Source organism: Cebidichthys violaceus, unplaced genomic scaffold (assembly GCF_023349555.1).
Source record: "Cebidichthys violaceus isolate CVI_PGR_0920_01 unplaced genomic scaffold, fCebVio1.0.p SCAF_19, whole genome shotgun sequence".
NCBI classification, from domain to species: domain Eukaryota; kingdom Metazoa; phylum Chordata; class Actinopteri; order Perciformes; family Stichaeidae; genus Cebidichthys; species Cebidichthys violaceus.
Window position 1 is genome coordinate 11,051,838 of NW_027176361.1, and position 22,868 is coordinate 11,074,705.

The 22,868-nt window shown below is 44.2% G+C and overlaps 2 protein-coding genes across 3 annotated transcripts in view; both read left to right on the forward strand.

Annotated features, from left to right (window-relative positions):
• The first annotated feature begins 7,364 nt into the window (after positions 1-7,364).
• kiaa0232 (KIAA0232 ortholog) lies at positions 7,365-21,085 on the forward strand. Its single transcript, XM_068713631.1, has 8 exons — positions 7,365-7,573; positions 9,615-10,201; positions 10,915-11,055; positions 13,004-13,073; positions 13,192-13,276; positions 13,396-16,786; positions 16,964-17,072; positions 17,392-21,085. Exons 2-8 carry the CDS (start codon positions 9,965-9,967, stop codon positions 17,406-17,408), a joined length of 4,050 nt encoding a protein of 1,349 aa, XP_068569732.1. The 5' UTR covers positions 7,365-7,573; positions 9,615-9,964; the 3' UTR covers positions 17,409-21,085.
• A 936-nt stretch (positions 21,086-22,021) lies between these two features.
• tbc1d14 (TBC1 domain family, member 14) overlaps positions 22,022-22,868 on the forward strand; it is a 28,807-nt gene continuing 27,960 nt past the window's right edge. Inside the window, exons 1-2 of one of the 2 annotated variants that reach the window (XM_068713632.1) lie at positions 22,022-22,251; positions 22,353-22,514. In XM_068713632.1, coding sequence (XP_068569733.1) covers positions 22,466-22,514 — 49 coding nt within the window. In that variant the 5' untranslated portion in view covers positions 22,022-22,251; positions 22,353-22,465. Of the gene's footprint in view, positions 22,515-22,868 lie in introns of both variants that reach the window. The other variant, XM_068713633.1, reaches the window with a different exon arrangement.

Consider the following 22,868-nt stretch of genomic DNA (forward strand, 5'->3'; position numbering starts at 1 on the left):
CTAGCCAGACTGTCTGTCCATTCTCGGATATTATCAGGGCGATATGTCAAAAAGTTACACACCAATTTAAACTGGGGTCAAGGTTGATACTGAGGGAGCATGGGGTTGAGGGAACGCAGTTCTGAGGGAACAAAGAGCTTTATTTGGATGGGGAAAAAAATCATAGTTGCTGAGGGAACATAGGGCTGAGGAAACATTGATGCTGAGGGAACATAGTTCTTAGGGAACATTGATGCTGAGGGAACATAGTTCTTAGGAAACATTGATGCTGAGGGAACATAGGGCTGAGGAGACATTGATGCTGAGGGAACATAGTTCTTAGGGAACATTGATGCTGAGGGAACATAGGGCTGAGGAGACATTGATGCTGAGGGAACATAGTTCTTAGGAAACATTGATGCTGAGGGAACATAGGGCTGAGGAGACATTGATGCTGAGGGAACATAGTTCTTAGGGAACATTGATGCTGAGGGAACATAGTTCTTAAGGAACATTGATGCTGAGGGGACATAGGGCTGAGGAGACATTGATGCTGAGGGAACATAGTTCTTAGGGAACATTGATGCTGAGGGAACATAGGGCTGAGGAGACATTGATGCTGAGGGAACATAGTTCTTAGGAAACATTGATGCTGAGGGAACATAGGGCTGAGGAGACATTGATGCTGAGGGAACATAGTTCTTAGGAAACATTGATGCTGAGGGAACATAGGGCTGAGGAGACATTGATGCTGAAAGAACATAGTTCTTAGAAAACATTGATGCTGAGGGAACATAGTTCTTAGGCAACATTGATGCTGAGGGAACATAGTTCTTAGGCAACATTGATGCTGAGTTAAATAAGTAAATTAAATAATCAGTTTTCAACCTCATTGCTATGATTTGGTGATCAAATGACTACCTGGCACTGATTCATTTCAAAATGCATTTCTCTCCCTGATGATACAAGCATGGGGCTCATTATGTAAACATTGTATGCTTGCTAGGCTAAATTGAGAGAGTGAAACCAAACTCCATCGTAGGGTCTGTTGGATCATTTGAGTTCATTTTAAGACAGATGAAAATTGAGAATCTGTTGAATGGCCCTTTAAATTACAGCGGTCACAACCATGTGAGACGTCTCTGAATAGCAGAAATAGTTGCTGAGTGAGTCTCTGTGATTATGCATGACTGGAATAATTTATGCATTCATTTTGCATTGTTAAAGAAGAGAACGTGTGAGGATAATTTGCCAAACAAAGGCTGGGCTGATGGGCCTTGTTGTTACCTTTTTCCTTAAAACCTGTCTCCCAAGAAAGGCCTGTTGTGTGTGGAGTGGAGGTTTGTGTTCCAGCGAATAAACAATTGTCAACGGTGCCTCGCATACCAAGCATTCCTTTCAACTTAGTGTCACAGAGGCCATTTCTGTCTCTGTCGAACAGGAAGCGGGCATCTGATGAATTTAAGCCCTCTGAACGCAGCACCACCAGACAATCCATTTTCATACGAAATGTGTGACGCGCTGATAAGATTTGCTGTGTTGTCTTTGTCAACAGGACAGAGAAGCACTTAAAGTCTCTAAAGTCTGATAGTGAGGGGAATGAAATGCAAAACAGTCCTCATTCATACCAGACGGTAGCATCAGAGCCGTCACCTTTGACCTACAAAGAGGATAAGCAGGCGTGTGGTGTGTAAGGGTTCCTTGTGCAGGAACTTAAGAATAACAATACATCTTTTTACCATCTGGCCCAAGGTGTGACTGCTTCTTTTGTTCCCTTCAAATGACAAAGAGGAAGTTTAGGGACATTTAACAATTTAAATGCGCATATTAACCCAGTCGAAATGACTGCAGAGTCACACAAGAATATGTGAAACCTTTGGAAACACACACAGTAGTTGTTAGTAGGACAGTGAATGTCATTGTTGGGGTTGCTCATGTTGGAGTTTTCTTCTGCAAAATGAAAAAAAAAGGATACATTTACTTTAGATTGGGTTCTGTTCCCTCAAACCGTTTAAGGCTCTGATCAAAGAGAGAGAAACTGTCTGTTTGGCTGGGAGCAAACCTGTCGAAACACCTCTCAGTAATCATTCATTACTGCAGAGGTGCAGACAGGTTAACAGAGGGCTGTGAGGGCACGCTATTTGCATTGAGAGCACATTCATGCCTGTGCTGTGCTGATAACAGGCTCTCTGTGGATAGACTGTGACCGCATGATGTAATCCACATTTACATGCTTTTACAGCCACTTGCCTGTGACGTAAGTAAAATGAGCCATGTTTGTCCACCGTCCTGATGCAAACAGGCGTGCTCTCTGTCTTATTGCCTTATTCACTCTCTCACACACACACACACACACACACACACACACACACACACACACACACACACACACACAGTGAAACACATGACAGGGAGACTTTGTCCTTCTTTATCGTCAGCAGCCCTAGAAAAGTCCTTCGGCACAGACACACTTACATGTTGTCAGAGCTATCTCGGCCTTACATCACCGTCATATCTGAATTAATCCGAAGCTGTTGGACCCATAGAAGTGCTTTAAAGCTCCCAATGAGCTTTTTGTTTTCAGCACATGAGGTTTGGCATCAGCTGTTCGGTCGACCAGTGGTTTAAATCCCTCCGCATACTCCAGGGTGTGGATCATCACTAAAACAATCACATGCACTCCCTCCTTCACTGAACAGTCACTTATCGTCTCATCAAATGATGACAATGGACATTTGTTTGACTTGCATTGCATAATGTTAGCTGTTAGTCCTGATGCGGTGCTGCTGTGTCGTGTGATTGTAGGGTGGCGACCCCAAGCCATCGGACCGATTGATCCATGTCGACCGACCCCACGGATCGATATCTCTGATTGAGTTAACAATTGAGTCGCGGAACAAATCAGCCTCTTTAGATCACGTGCCAATGAGTTTATTCTGAACATAGACGGAGAAGATCATGAATGATTACCTCTGAAGTTGATGAGCGAAGCCGGCAGACACAATGTCTGTCAGGGCCGGCTGCTGGTGGACCAAACTGTTCTGCTGGTGAACCATGTCACAGAAGGGTGATGATGTCTTGCCAAGACCACAGAGGAGTGAAAGAGACCCTGTTGATCAGGATCATGTGAAACACGGAGACAGAAATCATACCGTTGTGCCCCTCCACCACAGACCCCGGTAGCAAATGTAGAAGAACTGCAAAGGCATGCATCACAATCAACGGCTCGATCGACTCTTAATACTGAAATTACACTGAATTCATCCTCAACCTGACACACAACTGCTCTGCCCTTCTCTCTGTTTCGGCTCTTGATAACAGTTTGCGGTCCAGTTGTCTCTGCGAGATGCAGCACGACTAAGTAATAAAAAGAAGAAGGGAGCAGATTGTCAGCACTACAGATAAAATACATGCGTCGATCAGTTTGTTTACCTTTCTGAATGGCCTGAGGTGGGGTTTTGGACACTGGCTACTGGCTCAGGGCCAGTGGAAGCACTGTGAGATCGTAAAACACAGGAAACAAAACATCACTCAGGCAGGCAAGTCGCTGTTACATCAGTCTGTGAGAGAGCTCATACAAGTGCATGTTTGCGATAGAGTCCAGACAGAGAGCAGATGGTGGTAAACAGCTTCGGAGGCAAGAAAGAGGAACCAAAGTCATATGGCTTTGTTTTGGGGCCGGATTGGTTTCTTCCACAAAGATCCTGATTGGTCTCTTTGATTAATGGCTCACGCTGCGATTGGTCACTTCATAGGGAAGTATTTCATTTCTATAAAAAGGATTAGTTTCGTGTCAATGTAACATGAGAGTTGTTTGCTGTTCTGCCACATCTGTGGCATCAGTCTCTCTCATGAATCCTGACATGTGACTGTCTAAATACAGGTGAGTTGACCAATGAGTTTGGTCGTCATCTGGAGACATAAACACAGAAAACGTCAGAAAGAAACGTGTCTCCTCATGGACGAGAGGCCTGTGCTTGTGAACTTCAATGGCGTCCTTCTCGGCTGAGCAGAGCTAGCTAGCTAACCCAAGGTAGCGTACACACGCTCGCTTCTGCATGGTGATGCGATTGGCAGGTTTGGTTTGGTAGAAAGAAAATAGTTCCTACATCAAGGACTCTGGATTATCACAAGTAACCGGGTCACGATTTCTGGAAAGAGACATTGAGTTTTTCTTTTATGCCGCTTTGAGGACCACAAGCCGAGTGCCATCTAGTTCCATTACATTAGAACAGGCAGACATCTCCAACACTCAGCAACTCACACCAAAACTATCTAGATTGTAAGAGTAAAAATATGTATTTTTGATTTTGGGTTGAACTGTCTCTTTAAAAAAAATGATTTATGCATTCAGAATAGGATCTGGAGCCGAACTGGTTTCACTCGCTGTAACTAAGCTACGTTTAAAATGAGTTAGCCTGGTCATAACGCTAACTAGGTGTCGAGATTAGCGGGTTTCACCACAAAAACACAAAATATTTACACCAGGTGTAATTGCCAGGTGTGTAGCTAACTGAGCTAACTAGACCTGCGACTTAATCAAAGAATGCTTTATGTATACTGGAAATTTCTCAAATAGCTTTAATTCAGAATTGACCAATGTTAGCCTGTTGGCTAGGCTAACATAATTGGCTTTGTATAAGTTAAACGTAAGTGTTTATGTACAGATTAAGCATTATGCATCTCTAAATCCAAAAGAGTTGCACCACATAAACTAGTTTGAGTTCTTATCTAGAAAATAGTTGTTGCTAGATATAAATTTACACCCAGTAAGTGTTGAGTAGCTAACTGAGCTGAGTTAGCTGCTAATATCTGACCTGTTTTGCATGAGGAGTACAACATATGGTGGAAAATATCTGACCTTACACTTACTAAAATGCTGGTTTAATTATGATGAAATTGAACCGCATCATTTTTCACACAAATATTACAACATGTTATGGTAATAATGTTAGACTGAGTTACCAAATAACATCTCCTAGGTTAGCATAATCTGATATTTTCTCCCATTCTAAACTGCGTGTGTACTATTATTCCGAAACACACACATTTCTACTTGTATGCATATACAAACAAAACAAAGTAATACCTACACTTAACATGGTTTAGCAGTTCAATTTAATATATCGTTTTTCACCCTTAAAAACATATTTTTTGGAAGTTATACTAAAGCTGAAGTCCTTACTGACAATGTTTTAATGGTGCAACCAGCTTTATTAAATGAAGAGTGTGATAGCTAATTGTTTCTAAGAATTTAAGAAGGAATTTATACACTGGGATTAGGTTCTATTGTATTTTTCTGAGTAGTATCCTTAGTCACTGCAGATGTGTCCCGGAGGAATTAACAAAAAAAGACATGAGCTAGTGTTCTTGGGACAAATACAAGTTGCTATTCGAACCATCAGATGTATTTAGACTGACGTTAATTGGCCCTTGTTTCATCTTTGATTGACAGCATAAAAAATGCCTATGTGGTTGGGTTAGGACACGGAGCCAATGTAAACAAGTCAGCATGCACAGTATACCACATGTCTACTTATCTAACTCGTGAGCTGTGACTAATAAAGGATTTACCTCAATGACCCACCCTGCGGATGATAACCAGGTTGACCTCAGACGACCCTGTAAACTCACCGTTAATGTGGAAAACGACAATGAAGCTTTGTGGGACACAAGTTTCTTTCACAACGTTGGAGTGAAATCACCTCTTACCCCGCCCCATCCCCCCTCTGCCTAACACTCTTCCTGGGAGAGGATTATGGGGCATCTTTTGACGACGCCATCTGCTCCACATTGACTTTCAGTTAAAGCTGGCAAAAGAGAAAGCCATCAGCGCATAGAGCAACCAGATTTAGAGGTTTGTCTGCGATTGTTAAGTTGTTGCATCTTACTGTGCTCGTGGCTGAGGTTCAGATGAGATTTTGTCAGCAGGCAGGATAGTGTTGAAAACCGGCACAATTTCCTCATCGATCAGGCCTCAGTGTTGCAGAGAGTCAATTTGTGTTTGGCCTTTGGCTGCACTGCTCTGGCTTCCGATAAAGATCAAAAGCAGAACTCATATTCTGTTGACTGGCTCTGAGGGGCCCTGGGAACTGTAGTTTTGTGCACGCACAGACTCCATACACTCCTGTCTTGACCTCTTTTGCACTCTCTCTTTACTCACCCCACATACACTTAATAAAGATAACATCTGTTAATGAAGCATGTGTGTGTGTGTGTGTGTGTGTGTGTGTGTGTGTGTGTGTGTGTGTGTGTGTGTGGTGCCAGGAGTGTACAGCAGTGCTCATCTCGTCCTAGAGGTCATAACCCCAGGGGCCGGAGGGCACATGAAGTGTGCCACACTATGGACCCTTGATCAGGGGCAGGTGCTCAGTCTAAACAATGAGCACCATCCCCCAACATACATACACACTTCATCGTTAGTGGCAACCGAGAGGCTTCAAGAGGGAGAGAGGGGTTTTTTAAATTACAAAAGCAGTACTGATATTTGCGATGGTATTGCTTCTTAATGAAAATTAAAGCTGCAACTCTGCTTTAAACAGTGGTTCATAATAAAGAATAGAAGGCCCTGGTGATACTAACTTTGTTAAAGTAAAAAGAAGCAATACCTTGGAAACGACAATTTCCAACAGAGGGAAGGTGCTTGTTGTATTTGTGCATCCGCTTGATATATAGCAGTAATCTAAACTGTAATAAAACAAAATAAATTGATAAATCTTAAATCACTTTATGTGTGGTTGCTTTGTCAAAACTTTAACTGAAAAGTGGCCTTTTTAAGGATAATTATTACTGGTTCAGTTTGTGCAAGAGATTGAAAACTCAAAGCTGTAGTCAAATGGCAAAATTGCACAGAAATGTTATTTCTGTTGTGGCTTACTTTATAAATTTGGTTGATTATGTTGATAAGAACTCTGTGTTATGAAGCATTATAACGTTATATGAAAATACCTTAATTAATACTTTGTAGAGTAAACAATAATGACACAGTCATTTAAAAACAATCGTGATCAACTGTAACAATATTGTTGTGTATTTTGTAGACATAAATAATAATTTATTTCTTTTTACAAGATGAGAGTTATTTGTGCTCGTGTGTTTTTCTTTTTACAAATTTAAAAGAGCGAGGATTTAGTCACTAATTCAATTTCCAGAGCTGAGTTTAATCAACTCGATGTCATTCCTCATTTGAATACAGTTTGAGTACAAATCAGAAGTACTAGTTGGGCTTCTGATGCAATACCCTGGCGGAGGAATCAAACCTAACCGAATAGGACGGCAGAGGTTCGCCTTGTTGCCTAGATACGAACGCGGAGGGTGGCGCATTCGGGAGTCCTTCTCTGAATGAAACAGGGTTTTCGATAGCGGACATTGTGGTTCTGGGTATTAAGTGTCATCGACGAATGACCTTCCGCTAGCTAGAGCCGAAATGTCGCCGGTTTCCTTGACGCTACTGAAGCAGCACTGGATGTGAAAAACAGCGCCATTTCTGTCGGCGTCCATGATACGCGATGCTACCGCAGCGGATTCCAGAGCTCGAGCTCGGAACGGCAGCGGGAGAGAAATAGCCGCTCTTCTTTACTTCAGCCCACGGCAGGTAGGCACACCAGTGGACCGGCTGTTCTCTTATCGCACTGTGCTGTTTTTGTCCCCGTTTAGTGTTGTGTGTGTGTGTAGCCAGCTTACTCTTTCGCTGTGTGACGATATGGCGTACATTTTGATGGGAAACGTCTGACAGTGCTCTGGGCAGCCGCTCCTCCTCTTGGTCACAACAACAAGCGTACGCGAAAGCTAACGTTAGCTAACGTTCGTTTACATTTATATCTCTGACATATTGTTCTGACTTTTGCTACGTTTCCGACTGAAAGTTTAGACTTGGCCTAACGTAAACGTGTTGCTGCTTGTTAGCTAACGTGAGCTGTTAACTAGTTAATGGAGACCCGTCAGGGCTCTAATGTCACTGAATAGAAACAGTTCACCTGACCGACATACAGACATAAGTTAGACATACATATGGACGTCGTTATTGGCATTACATTAATTAAATCGCAAGGTAACTCATTCTGTCTAACCTAAATAAAGCATGTCAAGTAACGTTAACTTTAAACGTCCTAATAAACTGTCTGACAGCAGCAGTAACGTTAGCTCTGACTAACTCGGCTAACTTAGCTCGTTAGCTCACGTTAAAGGTCGCTGGTCCAGTTAACCTTGTGACGCGAGCTAACCGACGTTAATACCACGAGTCAGAACAACGTTAGTCACCTAACCTCCGACTTTGTGGTCAAACATCATAACAATGACACCAATAACGTGACTTTTATCTTAAATATACCGCCTGGCTGTTCTGTGGTTGCATTGCCGCACTTAGGCTCCCAGCAATATAACGCTAATGTCAGTGACGTTAATCCATAACGTTACATGTTTGCACAGCGTTACCGTGCACCTGAAGTAAAGTAGGCGAATCGCAAGTTAACGCGACACAAACTGCAGTATTTCGCTCCTTTCGATGTCAGAGAAATCGCATTAAATAGCGGGTTGTGTGATAAAGTTGGTATGTGAACAGTGCAGTCAGGAGCTAGCTGTCGGGGCTAGTGTGCATACGAGGAACAGCTGGGCTGTAGACACTGGTCAGCCATATTTAGCATGAGCAATTAGCGAGGAAGCTAGCTAACCTTTTAGCTGTTCATCTGTTTTTATTTATCTGATAATATTCCTCTACGGAAGGCTTGTGCCTGCTCAAACAGTATAGTTGCATACGACATAACTATTGCCTCTTTGACGCCTCTATGGCTAGTCTTTAATATCCAACTGATGAGTGACGACCGGGCCAGCCAATCAAATTGGCGCAGCCTCCATTTGCTCTTCACGTCGGTTCCCCAATCCGCTGCTGCTAAACTGAACACATTCATTTGACAGCAAGCGTCGCCCTGCCCGGTGGCCACTGTTCTACTTAACCGCTGGGGTTTGCTGGTTCCTGTTTAGTCATGGCTACTAACCCAGGACGTATTTGGTTTTATTGCTCACAAATTAAACCATGCAGCTCTTTTTTGTGGTTGTAAGGGAAGGGAATAAGTGGTGCTTCCTGTTGTAGGAGTTTTATCAAACCTTGCTGTCATCCAGGTGTTTCAAATGTCCTCTCACTTTCTTGTGTTGCATTGCATGTCCTTAACAGGAGGCTCATTACGCACTCAAACTTCAATAATCGCCCTGTTGACCTGTTACTCACTTTACAGAGGGCTTACCACCATCATGTGTGCTCATGATTGTGACTGCTGTCTACATTATTTAAAGAGCTCATGTTCTCTGAGGAGCCCATTAACGTGCTGGTAAGCAAGGCAATGAACAGGCTACATCCTTTGGGAGAAGGAACAAGGTTTATAGGCTGTGGTAGGATCTGTATGAACATTTGTGTCACAGTTTGTCTCCCTTTTTTTTTTTTTTAAATCATGGAAAATATAATTTCCACAATCCCTTCATGCATCTTTTGATATAAAGACGCCTTGATTCCTGCTGTTTGGTTCTGTGTCAGGGTTGTGTATAAGGTCTTTGACCATGTCTTGTTTTTTGTTTTTTTCAAGCACTTGCATTGAACATTGAAAATATCACAGTGAAGCTGATGCTTATTTGCTCTGTTTCAGGTTGTGCCGGTGAAGTAAGACGAAGCCCCACAATGGACCCTTCCGACTGAGACGCAAACACGTCCTGTGTTTTGCTCAGCAGCTGAGATCTATCAGCAGCACAAGCCATGCCTGACGAGTAAAATCCTCTTTTTGCTCAAAGCAATAATAAAAAAAAAACCAAAAAAAAAACAACCATCCTACATGCCTCCCCATGTAGAGCCCCTTCAGTGCGTCCTGCTGGAGTGACTGCCCCCCTCTTCCCAAGGTTCTGCCTCGTCCTCTCTCCGTACCCTTCTCCACCGACCACCCGACAGTAACTACCCATCACAATGCTGCTTCACCTGAGAATGGCCAACACCTGAGGTCCCATGCGTCCCGTGAGCACCGATTCAGACGGTCCTGCTCCTCCTGAAAACCTCTCTTGCCCCTACCCCCTCGCGGGCCCCCTGCCTGCCTCGGAGATGTCCCTGCTCCAGTCGCTGGGTCCAGTTCAAAGCTGGCTCGGCCAGGAGCTTGAGAAGTGCGGGATTGATGCTATGATTTACACCCGCTACGTCCTCAGCCTTCTCCTGCATGACAGTTACGACTATGACCTGCAGGACCAGGTGGGCTCTCACAATCTTAAATGAACATTCCTAGTCAAGTCAAAAAAGTGTAGAAAGTGATTGTTTGTAATTGTTTGAGTTTTGCGTTGTCAAAAGAGTGGGCAGTGGGCTTTATTCAGGAAGGGACGTTAGTGCGTCAATATAATGGCCTCGTTAGAGGAAGACATCAAGAAGTTAACGATGGAGCTTTTCTTTCACATCATGGCTCTACTACCGATGACTGAACTGACATAAGCCGGTTTCACACAGAGATTCCACCATAAAGAAGTTAAGGAAGATCCGCCATCGCGACGGCTTTGCCATTTTTTTTACTCTGAACCAAGCAGCAATGTCACCCCAGTGTGGGATTTTCGATAGCATTCCGGGAGCAAAAGAGGCGTGACGTGTAACACAACAGCGTTGGCGTCTCTCTCACACAGACGTCGTCTCGGCTCTGTGACTTCCTCCGCTGCCCGCTTAATGGAGAAGCAACTCCCCCCTTCTGTGTTCGTACCTTTTTATGTAGAATAACGACCCCACATTCCTGTATGAAATAGGCTATATGCAAGATTGTGTGCTAATTGTTATAAAGCCTGTATGGAAATGTTTATAGTAATTCATTATATCATTTGTATAATCTTTCTTTGCTTTTTCTTTGGTTTCACTGTTAAACACTAGTTTGTCCTCTGTGACTGACTTCTCACGTTTTTTTTGGGGGGGTTTTTTTGCAAAAGGAAAACGACATCTTCTTGGGCTGGGAGAAGGGAACTGGGAAGAAATGGGGCAAGAGTAAGAAGAAAGGAGGGACCGACCTGAGTCTGGAGGAAATGAAGAAGCAAGCTGCTGTGCAATGCCTTCGCTCTGCATCTGATGAGGTAAGCATCATTACCACTCAGTCTGACTCTTTTCTGTAGTATAAAAAACAACGGTTAACTTGAATCACTTTGGCTTCGGAGGAATGCAAGCGAGTCATTACTCACGCATTGAAGCTTGGGACAGTTTGACCCGCCCCTTCTTATGTGAAACTGTAAGATAAAAAGCTTTCTGAGGACAGAAGGCTTGTCCGGAACGTTTTGCTGTAGTATTCCTTGTTGTTTGTTATGGTGCAGTCATGCAGATATGAACTGGATAAATCACGGTGAACAGACACTGATTAAAGCTATGTCAATGCGGAAGGCTAAAGTGTTGAACAAGGGAAGATCTTCATTGCCCAGGCATCGCCCCCTCGTTTGCCTTGGTGGCCACACCTTCAATTAGTCCTCATTAGAAAGGTTAAAATAAGGTCAGTGTTTCAAAGTTTAGTTTTTTTCTTGACATAAAGCAAATGCTGTCCTAACATGTCCCAGAAGTATACTCATTTTTATTCCCTACCTTTTTTTTTTTTGTGTGACTGAAAAAGCTACAGACAGATTTGCTGACATTTCCGCCGGTGGCCAGCAGTAGTAAGGGAGGTGTGATTTAGTTGAGAGTGACACAACATAAAGCTGGAGGGGAGGGGAGGGGGGAAGGGTCTGCAAGGCAAAAGGAGGAGTGTTGAGCTCCTCTCCGGGGACTGGATTCTGCAGTCTATTTTTTAACCAGCGCACACACACCGCAACGAATCGCAGCAGCGAGCGGCGTAGTCGGCCGGCTGTCAGCTGACCGGCATTAGCACAATGATGCAAGAGGAAACGCAGGGCAGGAGAAAACTTTGCTTGGCTTCTCCTGAGGTGGCATGGTAAGGAATGTTCTCTTCTGGAAGAGTGAACAGGAAACGAGGGAGCTGAAGTGTCTGGCAGGGCCGGTAACGAGGAGCGGCTATGTGGCGGAGGAGATTTGTTTTGAGGCCGTTGGCTTCGACGGCGGCCACTTGATGGAAGCTTGTGTTTGTTTGTTTTTCACGCGTCATGCTGCTCAGTGCGAGAGGGAATTAAGCTAAACAGGATATGTAGTAATCGTTCAGTGTCTCAGAACATATTGAGGCAATCACTTGTACTGTTGCTTAGCCCTTGTTGTTGTTATTTTTTTTTTTTTTTTTTAAAGCATTTCTACACCATAGCTAAATATAGCGCTGTCATGGCTGAGCATGCCTAAGCTCTCACAAGTCAGCTGGCTTGACTTGTGTCAACTCCATACCTTTCACTCTTTCTTGTGGGTCACATTAGGGGACCGGCTTTCTCACCTAAGGCTACTGGATCTCGTTACACAGTAACTTACTCGTGGAGTGAGAAACAATATGATTCTTTTGTGTTTACTTCATGGCTCGTATTTTGTATTGTATTTTTGTTTACAAAAGGCATAACCTCTGTAAAGACTCTAGGGCTGCTACTCGGTGTGCCCCTTAAAATCTCTGGGGAGGATTCAAGGGAAGAAGTCAACTGATCACTACAATATATAGTACCAGTAATACTCCATTACTCCATTTAATTCTTGTTTAATTTGTTGCTACATTAAAAAGGTTTACACTAGAATTATAATTCCTGTTATTTTTACCCACTCTCTTTATTATTTAAACGATAAATAATAATTCAGTAAATTTACATCTAATTTATGTATTTATTTGAGTGTTACTTTTAGTTTTACAATATTGAAGTGAAGCTTGATGTTGCCTCACACATTAAGAATGCCCCCCCCCCCCCCCTCACTTCCACACAGTGAGGCGTATTAATTAAACACAGGTATCAGATCGGTACTCTGCACACCTAAACCCCCGGTGCTGTCATCAGTACCAGGACTGAAGAAGTCTGCATCCCTATTTGTCACGTGGGAACATCATGTAATGAGATTGATATCAACTGTTCATGATATTAAGTTTGAGTTTTCTTCTCTTTGTCATTTGTGCAGAACTCTGGAATTGAGAGCCTGGTTGAAGAGCTTTGCTCTAAACTGAAGGACATCCAAAACAAACAGAAAGGTTCGCTTCATACCCTTCATCATCATATTTACAACGTATTGATACATTAAAAAAAAAAAGAGTTGTGGAATAATAATTGCTCCAATAACGTGTCTTAATGTTCAATGCTTTTTTACAGAGGAAAAACAGATTCAAAAGAAATCTGATGGCTCTCAGTCTCCAGAGCGAGCTGAGTCCCCCTCTTCAAAGGACCAGGTGGAAATGTAAGCCTCAACACGGATGATGTGGATCTATGAATATGTTCAAAAAGTGTCTGCTGTGTGAACTCTACTGCCATGACTGCATTGAAATCAAGTTGTCTCTCTGTGTGTTTTGACTGCAGGTATTATGAAGCCTTTCCTCCTTTGTCAGAGAAACCTGTTTGTCTCCAAGAGATCATGACGGTGTGGAACAAGGCTAAGGCCTGCACATATTCAAGTTCATCTTCCTCCGCAGCCCCGCAGACCAGCACAGACACCTCTTCCCCAAAAGATTGCAACAGTGAAGGCGAGACGGCGAGGGAGCGAAACCTGGAAGCCTGTGGCGCCATCACCACTGTGGCCAACGAAAGAGGCCAGCAACGACGGAGCAAGAAGGAGAAAGAAAATCGATATGGTGGTGGTGGTGGTGGTGGTGCAGCAGCAGAGGAGAAATCTACCGTCCACTCCAAGAGACAGACGAGACACCGATCTGAGGGCAAATACAGACCCAGATCCTGGTCTTCTGGCTCCAGCGAGGCGGGCTCCAGCTCAAGTGGGAACCAGGGTGACTTGAAGTCGTCCAGAAGCAAGGCAGTTAGAATCAGGCACAAATCCAGGGAGGCTGCGAAGAACAAGAGAATACGCAACAGCGGGCAGGTGAAGCTTCAGGTGAAGGTAGTCGACAGAGAGGAGCGAAGGAACGCAGGAGGGAGCAGCAGCAGCGCCGCCGGAGGCGCTGGCAAACAACCACAGCTTTACAAAAAGGGGAAGAGACCTCTGAAGGAGATTCGTAAAGATCCAGGCTGGAAGGAGGCGAAAGAGTCCGGAGCTGAGGCCAGAGACAAAAAAGAATACATGGAGGAGCCACTCTGGTACACTGAGCCCATTACAGAGTATTTTGTACCTTTCAGCAGCAGACAAAGCAAGCTGGAAACAAAATATCGAAACAAGGTAGACTCTCCTGATGGCTTCGCTTTGTCAGCCGACATGGAGAGGCTGCCGGAGAGAATCCAGGGGATCTGCATTGCCAATGAGAGCTACCAGAGGGCTTACCTAGCAGCAGGCTCGTTTGTGGACGGGCACTTTGTGGAAGGGCCTGGCGAAGCAGAAGATGAAACTGTTGAACTCACTGGGACCTCAAGCTGCCCTCAGCCAGAGGATAGTAGAGATTTAGATGACAAGCATCTGTCTGAATTCACTCACTTCTATGAAGTTGACATTTATCAATCCATATTGGATACTAGTGCCTCAGACTCTATACAAGAGAGTCGGATCTTAAGCATGATTCGACAAAAAAGCAAAGAGCAAGGAGACGTAGAGGCAGAATGTTGTTTAGTGTTAGACGGCCTTGAGCAGCAAGGGAAAAGTGCAATACGGGCCGACTCGCAGGACGCTCCGGGATCTTTTGGATTCTTAATGGAGGATCTGGAAAACATGGCTCAAGTGTGGGGATGTTATTCGCCGTCTACTTCAGAAGAGATAGATGGAGAAAGCTTCGTGGGAGACTCTCCCATCCGGCTCTCCCCCCTCCTTGATAGCGTTTCCTTCACCCTGAGCAAGCTGTCTGGAAACCTGGAGGAGCCGGCCGTCTCTGAAGCCACCAGCGAGCCGTCTGGTTTAAACTCGTCCTGCTTCTCTCTTTTCGAGCTGCAGTACGACAGCCCCACTCTTCCTTTTCCCCGCGACTCGCTCGCCGTTGGTCACGAAAACAACACAGATTCTAGTAGCTGTCTCGACCCACATTCTAATAAACAGTCTCGTTTGCTAATATGGACCAAAAATAGTGCCTTTGACGAAACTGAACACTGTTCTAACCTTTCGACGCGAACTTGCAGTCCGTGGTCGCATTCAGAGGAGACTCGGTCAGACAACGAGCAAGGAAATGTTCCGACGGAGGACGCCGCTCAATTTGGCAACGAGGAGATTGATCGCGTAATCCCTCCTCTCTCTGGTACATATCTGGAGGAGGAGATCTTGGATTTTTTGCAAGAAAACTCTGGCCGCAAGTGTGAGGAGGTCAGTGTTAGTACAGCGTCCAACAAGACCCTCACCAAAAAGTCCAAATTGGAGTCCATTTGTGGCATCGCATTGGAAGAGGATGAGAGTAAACAGTACAGTACTGGCATGTTTTCGGACAACGCAAACCAACACGGTGATGACTACAGCTCAGGGATCATAAAGGACATTTGGACGGCAATAGGAGACGACAAATCTGTAATGTCGACGCCAGGAGCAGAGAAGGCGAGCGAGGGGCTATTCTCCGACGAGTCGGGCGCTTACTGCTGCAGCTGTCTGGAAGTGCAGGCGAAAGGAGTTCCTGTTCAAGGGCCTCAGAAAAAAGCAGTGCAGAGGTCAGAGTATCACCTTTGGGAAGGCAAGAAGGAACAGGACTTAGCCAAAAACAAACTCTCCAAGGTAGATGGCGCTGGGGATTACATGACTCCGTCCAAGCCCTGGGACTTGAACTCTGACAAGGAGAGTACATCATTCATCCTGGGAGGGGTGTACGGAGAGTTGAAGACACTAAGCGGCGATAAGAATTGGGCCGTCGTGCCGCCAAGTGACACCCAGGACAGCCTGCTGCAGTGCGCCGCTGCAGCTGCATCTGCTTCCAGCTCAGACATGCTCACCATCACTGGCACAGATGTGTTCATGAACACTGGCAGCTGCTTTGCCCCCGGGCACAGGCCCCTGTGGAGGCCTCTCGTGTCCTTCGGGCAGAGTGACCAGGCCATCAGAGGAGGCGGAGACGGATTGAATAAGGGATTTTCTTTCATCTTCCATGAAGATTTGCTTGGATCTTACGGAGGCTTGCAAAGTGAGGAGCACGGTTTAGAATACCCGTTCGCGTCCTTCAACCTGAACAATCCCTTCTCTCAAGTCCTCCACGTTGAGTGTTCTTTTGAGCCCGAGGACATGGCTTCGTTCAGTCCGGGGTTCAAGCCCAAATCCATTCTTTGCTCGGACTCTGAGAACGAAGCCTTCCACCCACGAATATACGGCATCAACCGGACGCAGTACAGGGCCATTCGCATCTCCCCCAGGACTCATTTCCGACCGATATCGGCCTCGGAGTTATCTCCTGGCGGAGTGAGCGATTCGGAGGCTGAGACTGACAAAGAGGAGACGACTTTTTCCGTCCAGGCGCCGCTGGACGTCTTCGACGATCCTCAGGCAGATCTCAAACCTCTGGAGGAGGATGCAGAATGCGAGGGCCCTTATTACGGGAAGTCAGAACTGGAATCTGGTAAATTCTTACCCAGATTAAAGAAGTCTGGCATGGAGAAGAGTGCCCAGACCTCTCTGGATTCACAGGAGGGCTCCAGTACCCTCCTGCCAATCGCTGAGCAAGAGATTTGCTTAGACTGCAAAACGGCAGCAGCTGCATCAACTGCAGGCGGACAGACCGACGTCTCTGTCGGTAAGGTTCAAAAGGAGGAATCTTCAGGGGAGAAGCAGTCCTGTTTGCCTGGGCCAGCAGGTCAGCTCCCCAAGTATGGGATTGCTTATGACTTTGTTGGAGATGTGCCAGAGGTGAGGGTTTCTTACAATGATCTCCCTAACATTCTTAATATTTTGCGATCGGTGACACTTTTAACAAAGGTGCTGGCCTAACCCCACAGTGTTTCATAATCTGTCATCAGCTGTGAAATGTCTTCCGCCTGTGACGTCTCTGAAACTCTCTAACCACTTCTCATTTGTCTCGTTTAGTTCCCTCTGTTGAATATGAGCGGACAGGGAGGAACTGGCAACCAGCAGGACGAGTGCTGGTGGCAGAACACACTCTGTTCCCCCCTTTTCCCTGGATCTCAGTGTACAGGTACACGTCAATGTTTCCCATTTGTTTTCACACACCTGTGATATTGAATATGATAGTCATTGAGGGATGAACAGAGGCCAGATCCAGCATCTGTGGATCGAGTATAAACAAAGAAAACACGCATACAAGCGCACTAAAGAAGAAATCTAAAGTATCCCTTTAACAGCCATGAGACAGACCTGTATACGTCTGTCCAGCACAATACGTGAGCTATGTAAATGTCCCCATTTGTGGGTTCACAGAACCTGATCGGTCAGTTTTGAAAACCCGATGCAGCGTGGATAACAGTCTAACCTCTTTGCCTGCCTTCTGTCTGCAGGGAGCAGCAACATTTGAATCCTCCAGTTCTGCAGAGGGACGTCTGTCACAGAGAGGAAACCATCCTCTGCTCATGTGACTGGACCTCTACCAGCAACGATTCAGGGTCATCTCAGAGCTGGAAAAACCTAATGTAGGCTCATTTTCTGACACACCCCTCCAAAAAAAAAAAAGAAAGAAGAAAAAAAGAAAAAAAAAACACCCACACATAACCCTGCAGGTTTTCATTTACTAACTTAAAACCGTGTGTAATCAACAATCAGATCGACAAAAAGTGAGAGAAAATAGGAAAACTCCAAAAATATGTTTCGTCTTTGAGTGATGCAATGTGCAGACGTGCATTTTAGGCGTTTTAGAATGTGTTCCATTTGATTCTTCTGTACGCTGGTCCTCGTTCACGTCTCACAGTTGGGTAGTAGGGACAATCTTTTGTTCTATCCTCGTCGGTTTTGTTCCCACCGTTTTTTTGCTTTTGAGCTCGGATCCCGGTAGTCGGCGGTATCTGAATGGTTGTGCATGTGCGTTCGTCCAGCCAGCCTCACTCCTCTTCTTCTAGTTGTGTGAAACGACTGCTAATCGCATCCTCTACTTTCCATCTCGTGTTCAGAAAGAATAGTACAAGGATGTTGACAGTTTTTTTTGTTTGTTTTTGAGTTGTGTAAGAATTTGAGTTTAATTTAAAAAACGAAGAAAAACAAAAACAAAGGGTGTGTTGCGATGACTTTCTGAATGTGAAGTAGAGAATGTGTGCAGCTTTCTTCTCAATATCCCTAAATTCCCCGTGTGTGAAAAGTCATCATAAATGAGTCTGATTTTTGAATGGTGATAGTCTTACAGAGGTAGACGTAGTGTGAGTTGTGAGGCAGAAAAACAAAAAAAAAATCCTTTACAAAAAACAGGAAATCAAAAGTTTTGTTGGAAAAAAAAAATACTAATAATCTACTTGAAATGCAATGCTGTAAAAGAATCTGGGGAATACGAAAAGACAAAAAAAAAGAAAAGTTTATGTTTTGGGGTAAAGACCCATCGTGAAAAGACTACAGCCATTTCTGCAGAAACCTGTGTTACAACTGAATGAAACTGTTTTAATTTCTTGTTATTTTTATGGTACAGACTATTTGGTGCTATAAATATGTTCAAAAACCTTTTTCTTTTTTTTTTTTTGAAGTTGCAGTTCCATAATCCGGCTATGATAAGTAGACGGCATAGCCTAATTCTGTTTGTAGTCCAGACCGTCAGACTCCATGAATACCTTTTTTTTTTTTTTTTTTTTTTTTTTTTTTTTTTTTAAAAGCCTGATGGCTTCTTGCTGAATGTGGCTTGGTTTTGACTTCACGGCAACCTCTTAGTCGTCAGGCCTGTACCAGCCGAAGCAGAAACACCTGCAGGTATTAAATCTCACGTTACTACACATCCATTCTGTCACTTGTCCCCGAGCAGAAAGTACAGACGCTCAACTACACCAATGTATCACGAAACAAGTGGTGAAACCAAAAACATGGCAGAATTACACTAAGGTACAAATGTTTTTTTTTCTTTTTTTCTCCATACAAGGTGTGTTTTCATTTTTTTTTTTTTTGGTTTACAATATATCTTGTTAAAATATTGAGTAATGTCTCACTTTGTGTGTGTGTGTGTGTGTGTGTGTGTGTGTGTGTGTGTGTGTGTGTGTGTGTGTGTGTGTGTGTGTGTGTGTGTGTGTGTGTGTGTGTGTGTGTGTGTGTGTGTGTGTGTGTGTTTGTGTTGGCAACAGAACTTGTGAAGGCACTGGTTCAGAATGAGTGTACTAGAACTTTATCTCAGAGAAACGTGAACGCACACAAGACACGTTCACAGAAATGCAAACGCATCAAAGGCGCCCTCTGAATCTGAAACGCGTCGGCTCTAAAACCCTGTGAGGAGTGGTTGGACTGGCCCTACTTGTGACCCGTGCTTTGAAGGTTCAACACTGCGTTCCTGAATATACCCGCTGTTTTCTTTATAAGTAAATCTAGAATGAGTGAAGTCCACCTTTTTAAATCTTTAGTAGCGGGGTGACTTCTTTTGACACGTAACTGAACTCCTCCCTCCATTAATGAAGACGTGTGAGCAGACTCTCTGTTAGGGGTCTCTATCGCAGGCATGGCTCTGGAACTGGCCTCATTTAATAAAAAAATGCAAAGACTGTATGCACAACCATAGGTTTGTTCAGTACAATGCCACTTCAATTAAACAATTAAAAAAACAAAAAACAAGGACCCCAAGTAGCTGAATGAAAGGTAATCCAACTTCAGGGTCTTGTCACCTTTCTTTGACAGTCATCAGACACTCAGGAATTTTTTGATATGAGCATACTACATAATCGACACACATTGATGCATTAATGTCAAACCTTTCTTTGATTGTAGAGCAGAAGTTATTGACGAGTTCTTTCTAGAGATGTTCCGATAACCGTTTCTTCCCGATCACCTGAACTTGCTTATCGGCCCAGTACCGGACGAACACATACAGGGAGTGAATGGGAAAGACCTTTCCTTTATTTACTCGTTCCACAGATTTTTCAGTGTAAAATGTTGCTAGCGGTTTTTGATTGCTCTGGCTAACGTTAGCGCTTTTTCGCTCGCAACTTTCCACAGAGATGAGAGAGAAGCGAGGCGGCTCTCTCGTTGGCTGCTTCTGACGTAGCCAACGAGCAAGGCGTCGCCTGTCTGTGTCGTCCCTGTTGAGAGTCGCACATGCGCCGTACCGATCGGGCAGATCCCGTTTAACGTAAATGAGCTGATAAGTGATATTATAACTTTATATGAAGCGGTGCATGGACCCGATCGGAAGCTTTTCTGATACTAGCATCAGTTTCGGAGCAACTCTGGTTCTTTCCAAGCAAACCACAGAGGCGACTGTCTTTGACTTATAGCTGTAGTTTTAAGGGTAGAAAAAAAAGAAGAACTAAGCCATTGTAGATTGCATAAGCAATGTGGAGTCCTATGCAACACTTTGGCGCATGTAAACATTCAAGAATATACGGAGAAAAGTCATTCAGTTCATTTTGCATGTTGATTCCTTTTGAGTGAGAGGACACCGAGATAAAATAAAAAAAACTAAAACGTGGACTGTCTCTGAAAAATGCAGCATGCAAACATCACACTCGGTTTTTTTTTTTATGTTGGATTTAACAAAATATTTTGGTTTTAAAAAAAAAAAAAATGTAAAAGAAGAAAAAAAAATAAGGTTAATTCAGTGATTGGAAGAATGTTCATGACTGTGTGTGAATCTGAGTGAATGTGTGCAAGAAGCCGAGTCACAAAGAACACTTGCATGGGAGTTGGAAGGAATGCATCACACCTTTCTCCATTTGATTCTTCCATTCTGATAGGCTGCGCTAACAGAAAAACAACAACAACAACAAAACCAACGTGTATGACGAGTAAATGCAGTCAGTGAGGGTATATGCATTTGGAAGGACACTGACAGGGTTGCTGAGTTTGGATTGCACTGTGGTCTGAAGAACACACCCCGCACTGAAAACTAGAGTTTTCCTCGTCTTTTCATTCCCGCCTCGACTCTCCTTCCTCTTCCTCTTCCTCCTCCTCCGTGTTCCCAAATCCCATCTGTCCCGAGTAGCGGTGTTGTTCTGATTTCATGTACACCCTGAGAAAATTATTTTGTTTCATTGTGGATTTTTCTTAACATCTAATAAAGGAATAAACCAAACCTCAGCCTATGAATCCTGTGTGTTTCTTATTTAGTTACGGAGCGTATTTAACCAGAAGGTGACTTCTCAGACTGGAGGCTGGAGCAGCTTCACGTTTCAGATCCTCCACCTCGTGGTGACACTAGAGGGCAGGGTGACGATGCTGAGGAGGAACCACCAGCTCAGGATTCAGTCCACTTTCACTGAAGCGTAATATTGTAGTGAAAGTTTGTAAGACATTTCCATTGAAAGTCATATTCTAGTTGTGGTGTGTCACTCAAAAGAAAACAACCAGAAGTGTTTGTTTGAACACTACAGCGTCCATCCAACATGTTGCACTGATATAGTACCATCCCTTCAGCATTCACCAGCCTTTACTTCATATTTTTAGTAGGGTTATACATCTGACGTGTCTTCATATATTGTGCTGACCTACATAGTTTAATATAATTTAATTGATGTGATCTGGTACTAATGATTATAACTAAGTATTAAAAATAAAGTTCCTATGCACATTTTGTATATTGACTCTTTATTTATTTAGTTGTTTTTTTGGGGGGGGGGAGGGGGGATTGGATGTGACTGAACAGGTGGTCTAGACCTGGAATATGTGTTTCAGTCAATATGGCAATTTTTCTGTCCAATAAACTACATTTAGGAAGAATGTTCCTCTCTTACTGTTATAGAATATCTACAGAAATCACTCTTTTGGAGCCTGAAACACTCGTTATTATACACATTAAATTAATATTTTAACCTTTACGACAGTTAACACATTTCAAATGTAACATTTGTATTCCGGGGATTTCCTCTTTCCTACCAAGTCGTCGTCCTAACAGGAGTCAGCGCGGACAGTACGCAGGTTGCCAGGTCGATTATTAATGCCTTCAGCTGCAGACAGGTAAACCCATCGACGGTGAGCGTTCATCGCTCGATTACACCGCACTCAACGGCACAAGTTTGTTTTAAAATGGCGGCGGAAGCGTCAAAACAGGTATGAAATGTTGCCGATACGGGATAAACTTTACCAACGCGCTTGTTTTCAGTAACACCGAAGCAGCGTTTCGTCTCCCGCAGTGATGCCGGCGGAGCAACGACGCGTCTCCTGCGTTTTAACTTCATTTGACCGCACTTGAGGAAGCGCTGCGACAAGCGCCGAGTCGGCGTCAGCAAGCAAGTGCACTTTAACGAGTAAGTCCTATTGACGTGTTTACGGTAACCAGCCCGAGTTTAATGTACGAGTTTCCTCCCGACTAATGACCTCACGCTGGCGCCGTTTGTGTGCTCTTAAGCCGCGTTGAGGAGGCAGAGAGCCGAGGGTGGTGTCACAGCAGCGTCACATCACCATGGACCGCTCCAGCCGGAGGATACCTGCAGCCCACCTGTAGCATCAACCGGCGGCAACATGGCGAACACGAGCCGCGGTACCGAGGACCGGAGAGACAGCAGCTGTGGTAGGTCACGTCGACGTGTAGTTGTCACTGTTAACACGTGAACTCTGCCCTCACACTGTGTGTGTGTGTGTGTGTGTGTGTGTGTGTGTGTGTGTGTGTGTGTGTGTGTGCGTGTGTGCGTGCGTGCGTGCGTGTGCGCGCGGTTCTCCCCGCTGACATTACAGGTCACGCCAAACCGCATTTAAATTCATTTTTTTTAATTAAATGTGGCCAATAATATTGTGCATAAACCACGACAAGTAGCGTTTTGTGAATAACTGAAAGCCAGTATTTAATTCAGCATACGTTTAAAATACAAAAGGCCACTTTATGATGTATATTTAAATTTCTTTTAACCACAAAGTTCATATACTT

What these genes read in the sequence shown, in the direction of transcription:
- kiaa0232 (XM_068713631.1), top strand. Translation starts at nt 9,965, where the DNA reads ATGCGTCCCGTGAGCACCGATTCAGACGGTCCTGCTCCTCCTGAAAAC. An exon ending in ACTATGACCTGCAGGACCAG is followed by an intron (nt 10,202 to 10,914) that starts GTGGGCTCTCAC and finishes TTTTTGCAAAAG; the next exon opens with GAAAACGACATCTTCTTGGG. An exon ending in TTCGCTCTGCATCTGATGAG is followed by an intron (nt 11,056 to 13,003) that starts GTAAGCATCATT and finishes TCATTTGTGCAG; the next exon opens with AACTCTGGAATTGAGAGCCT.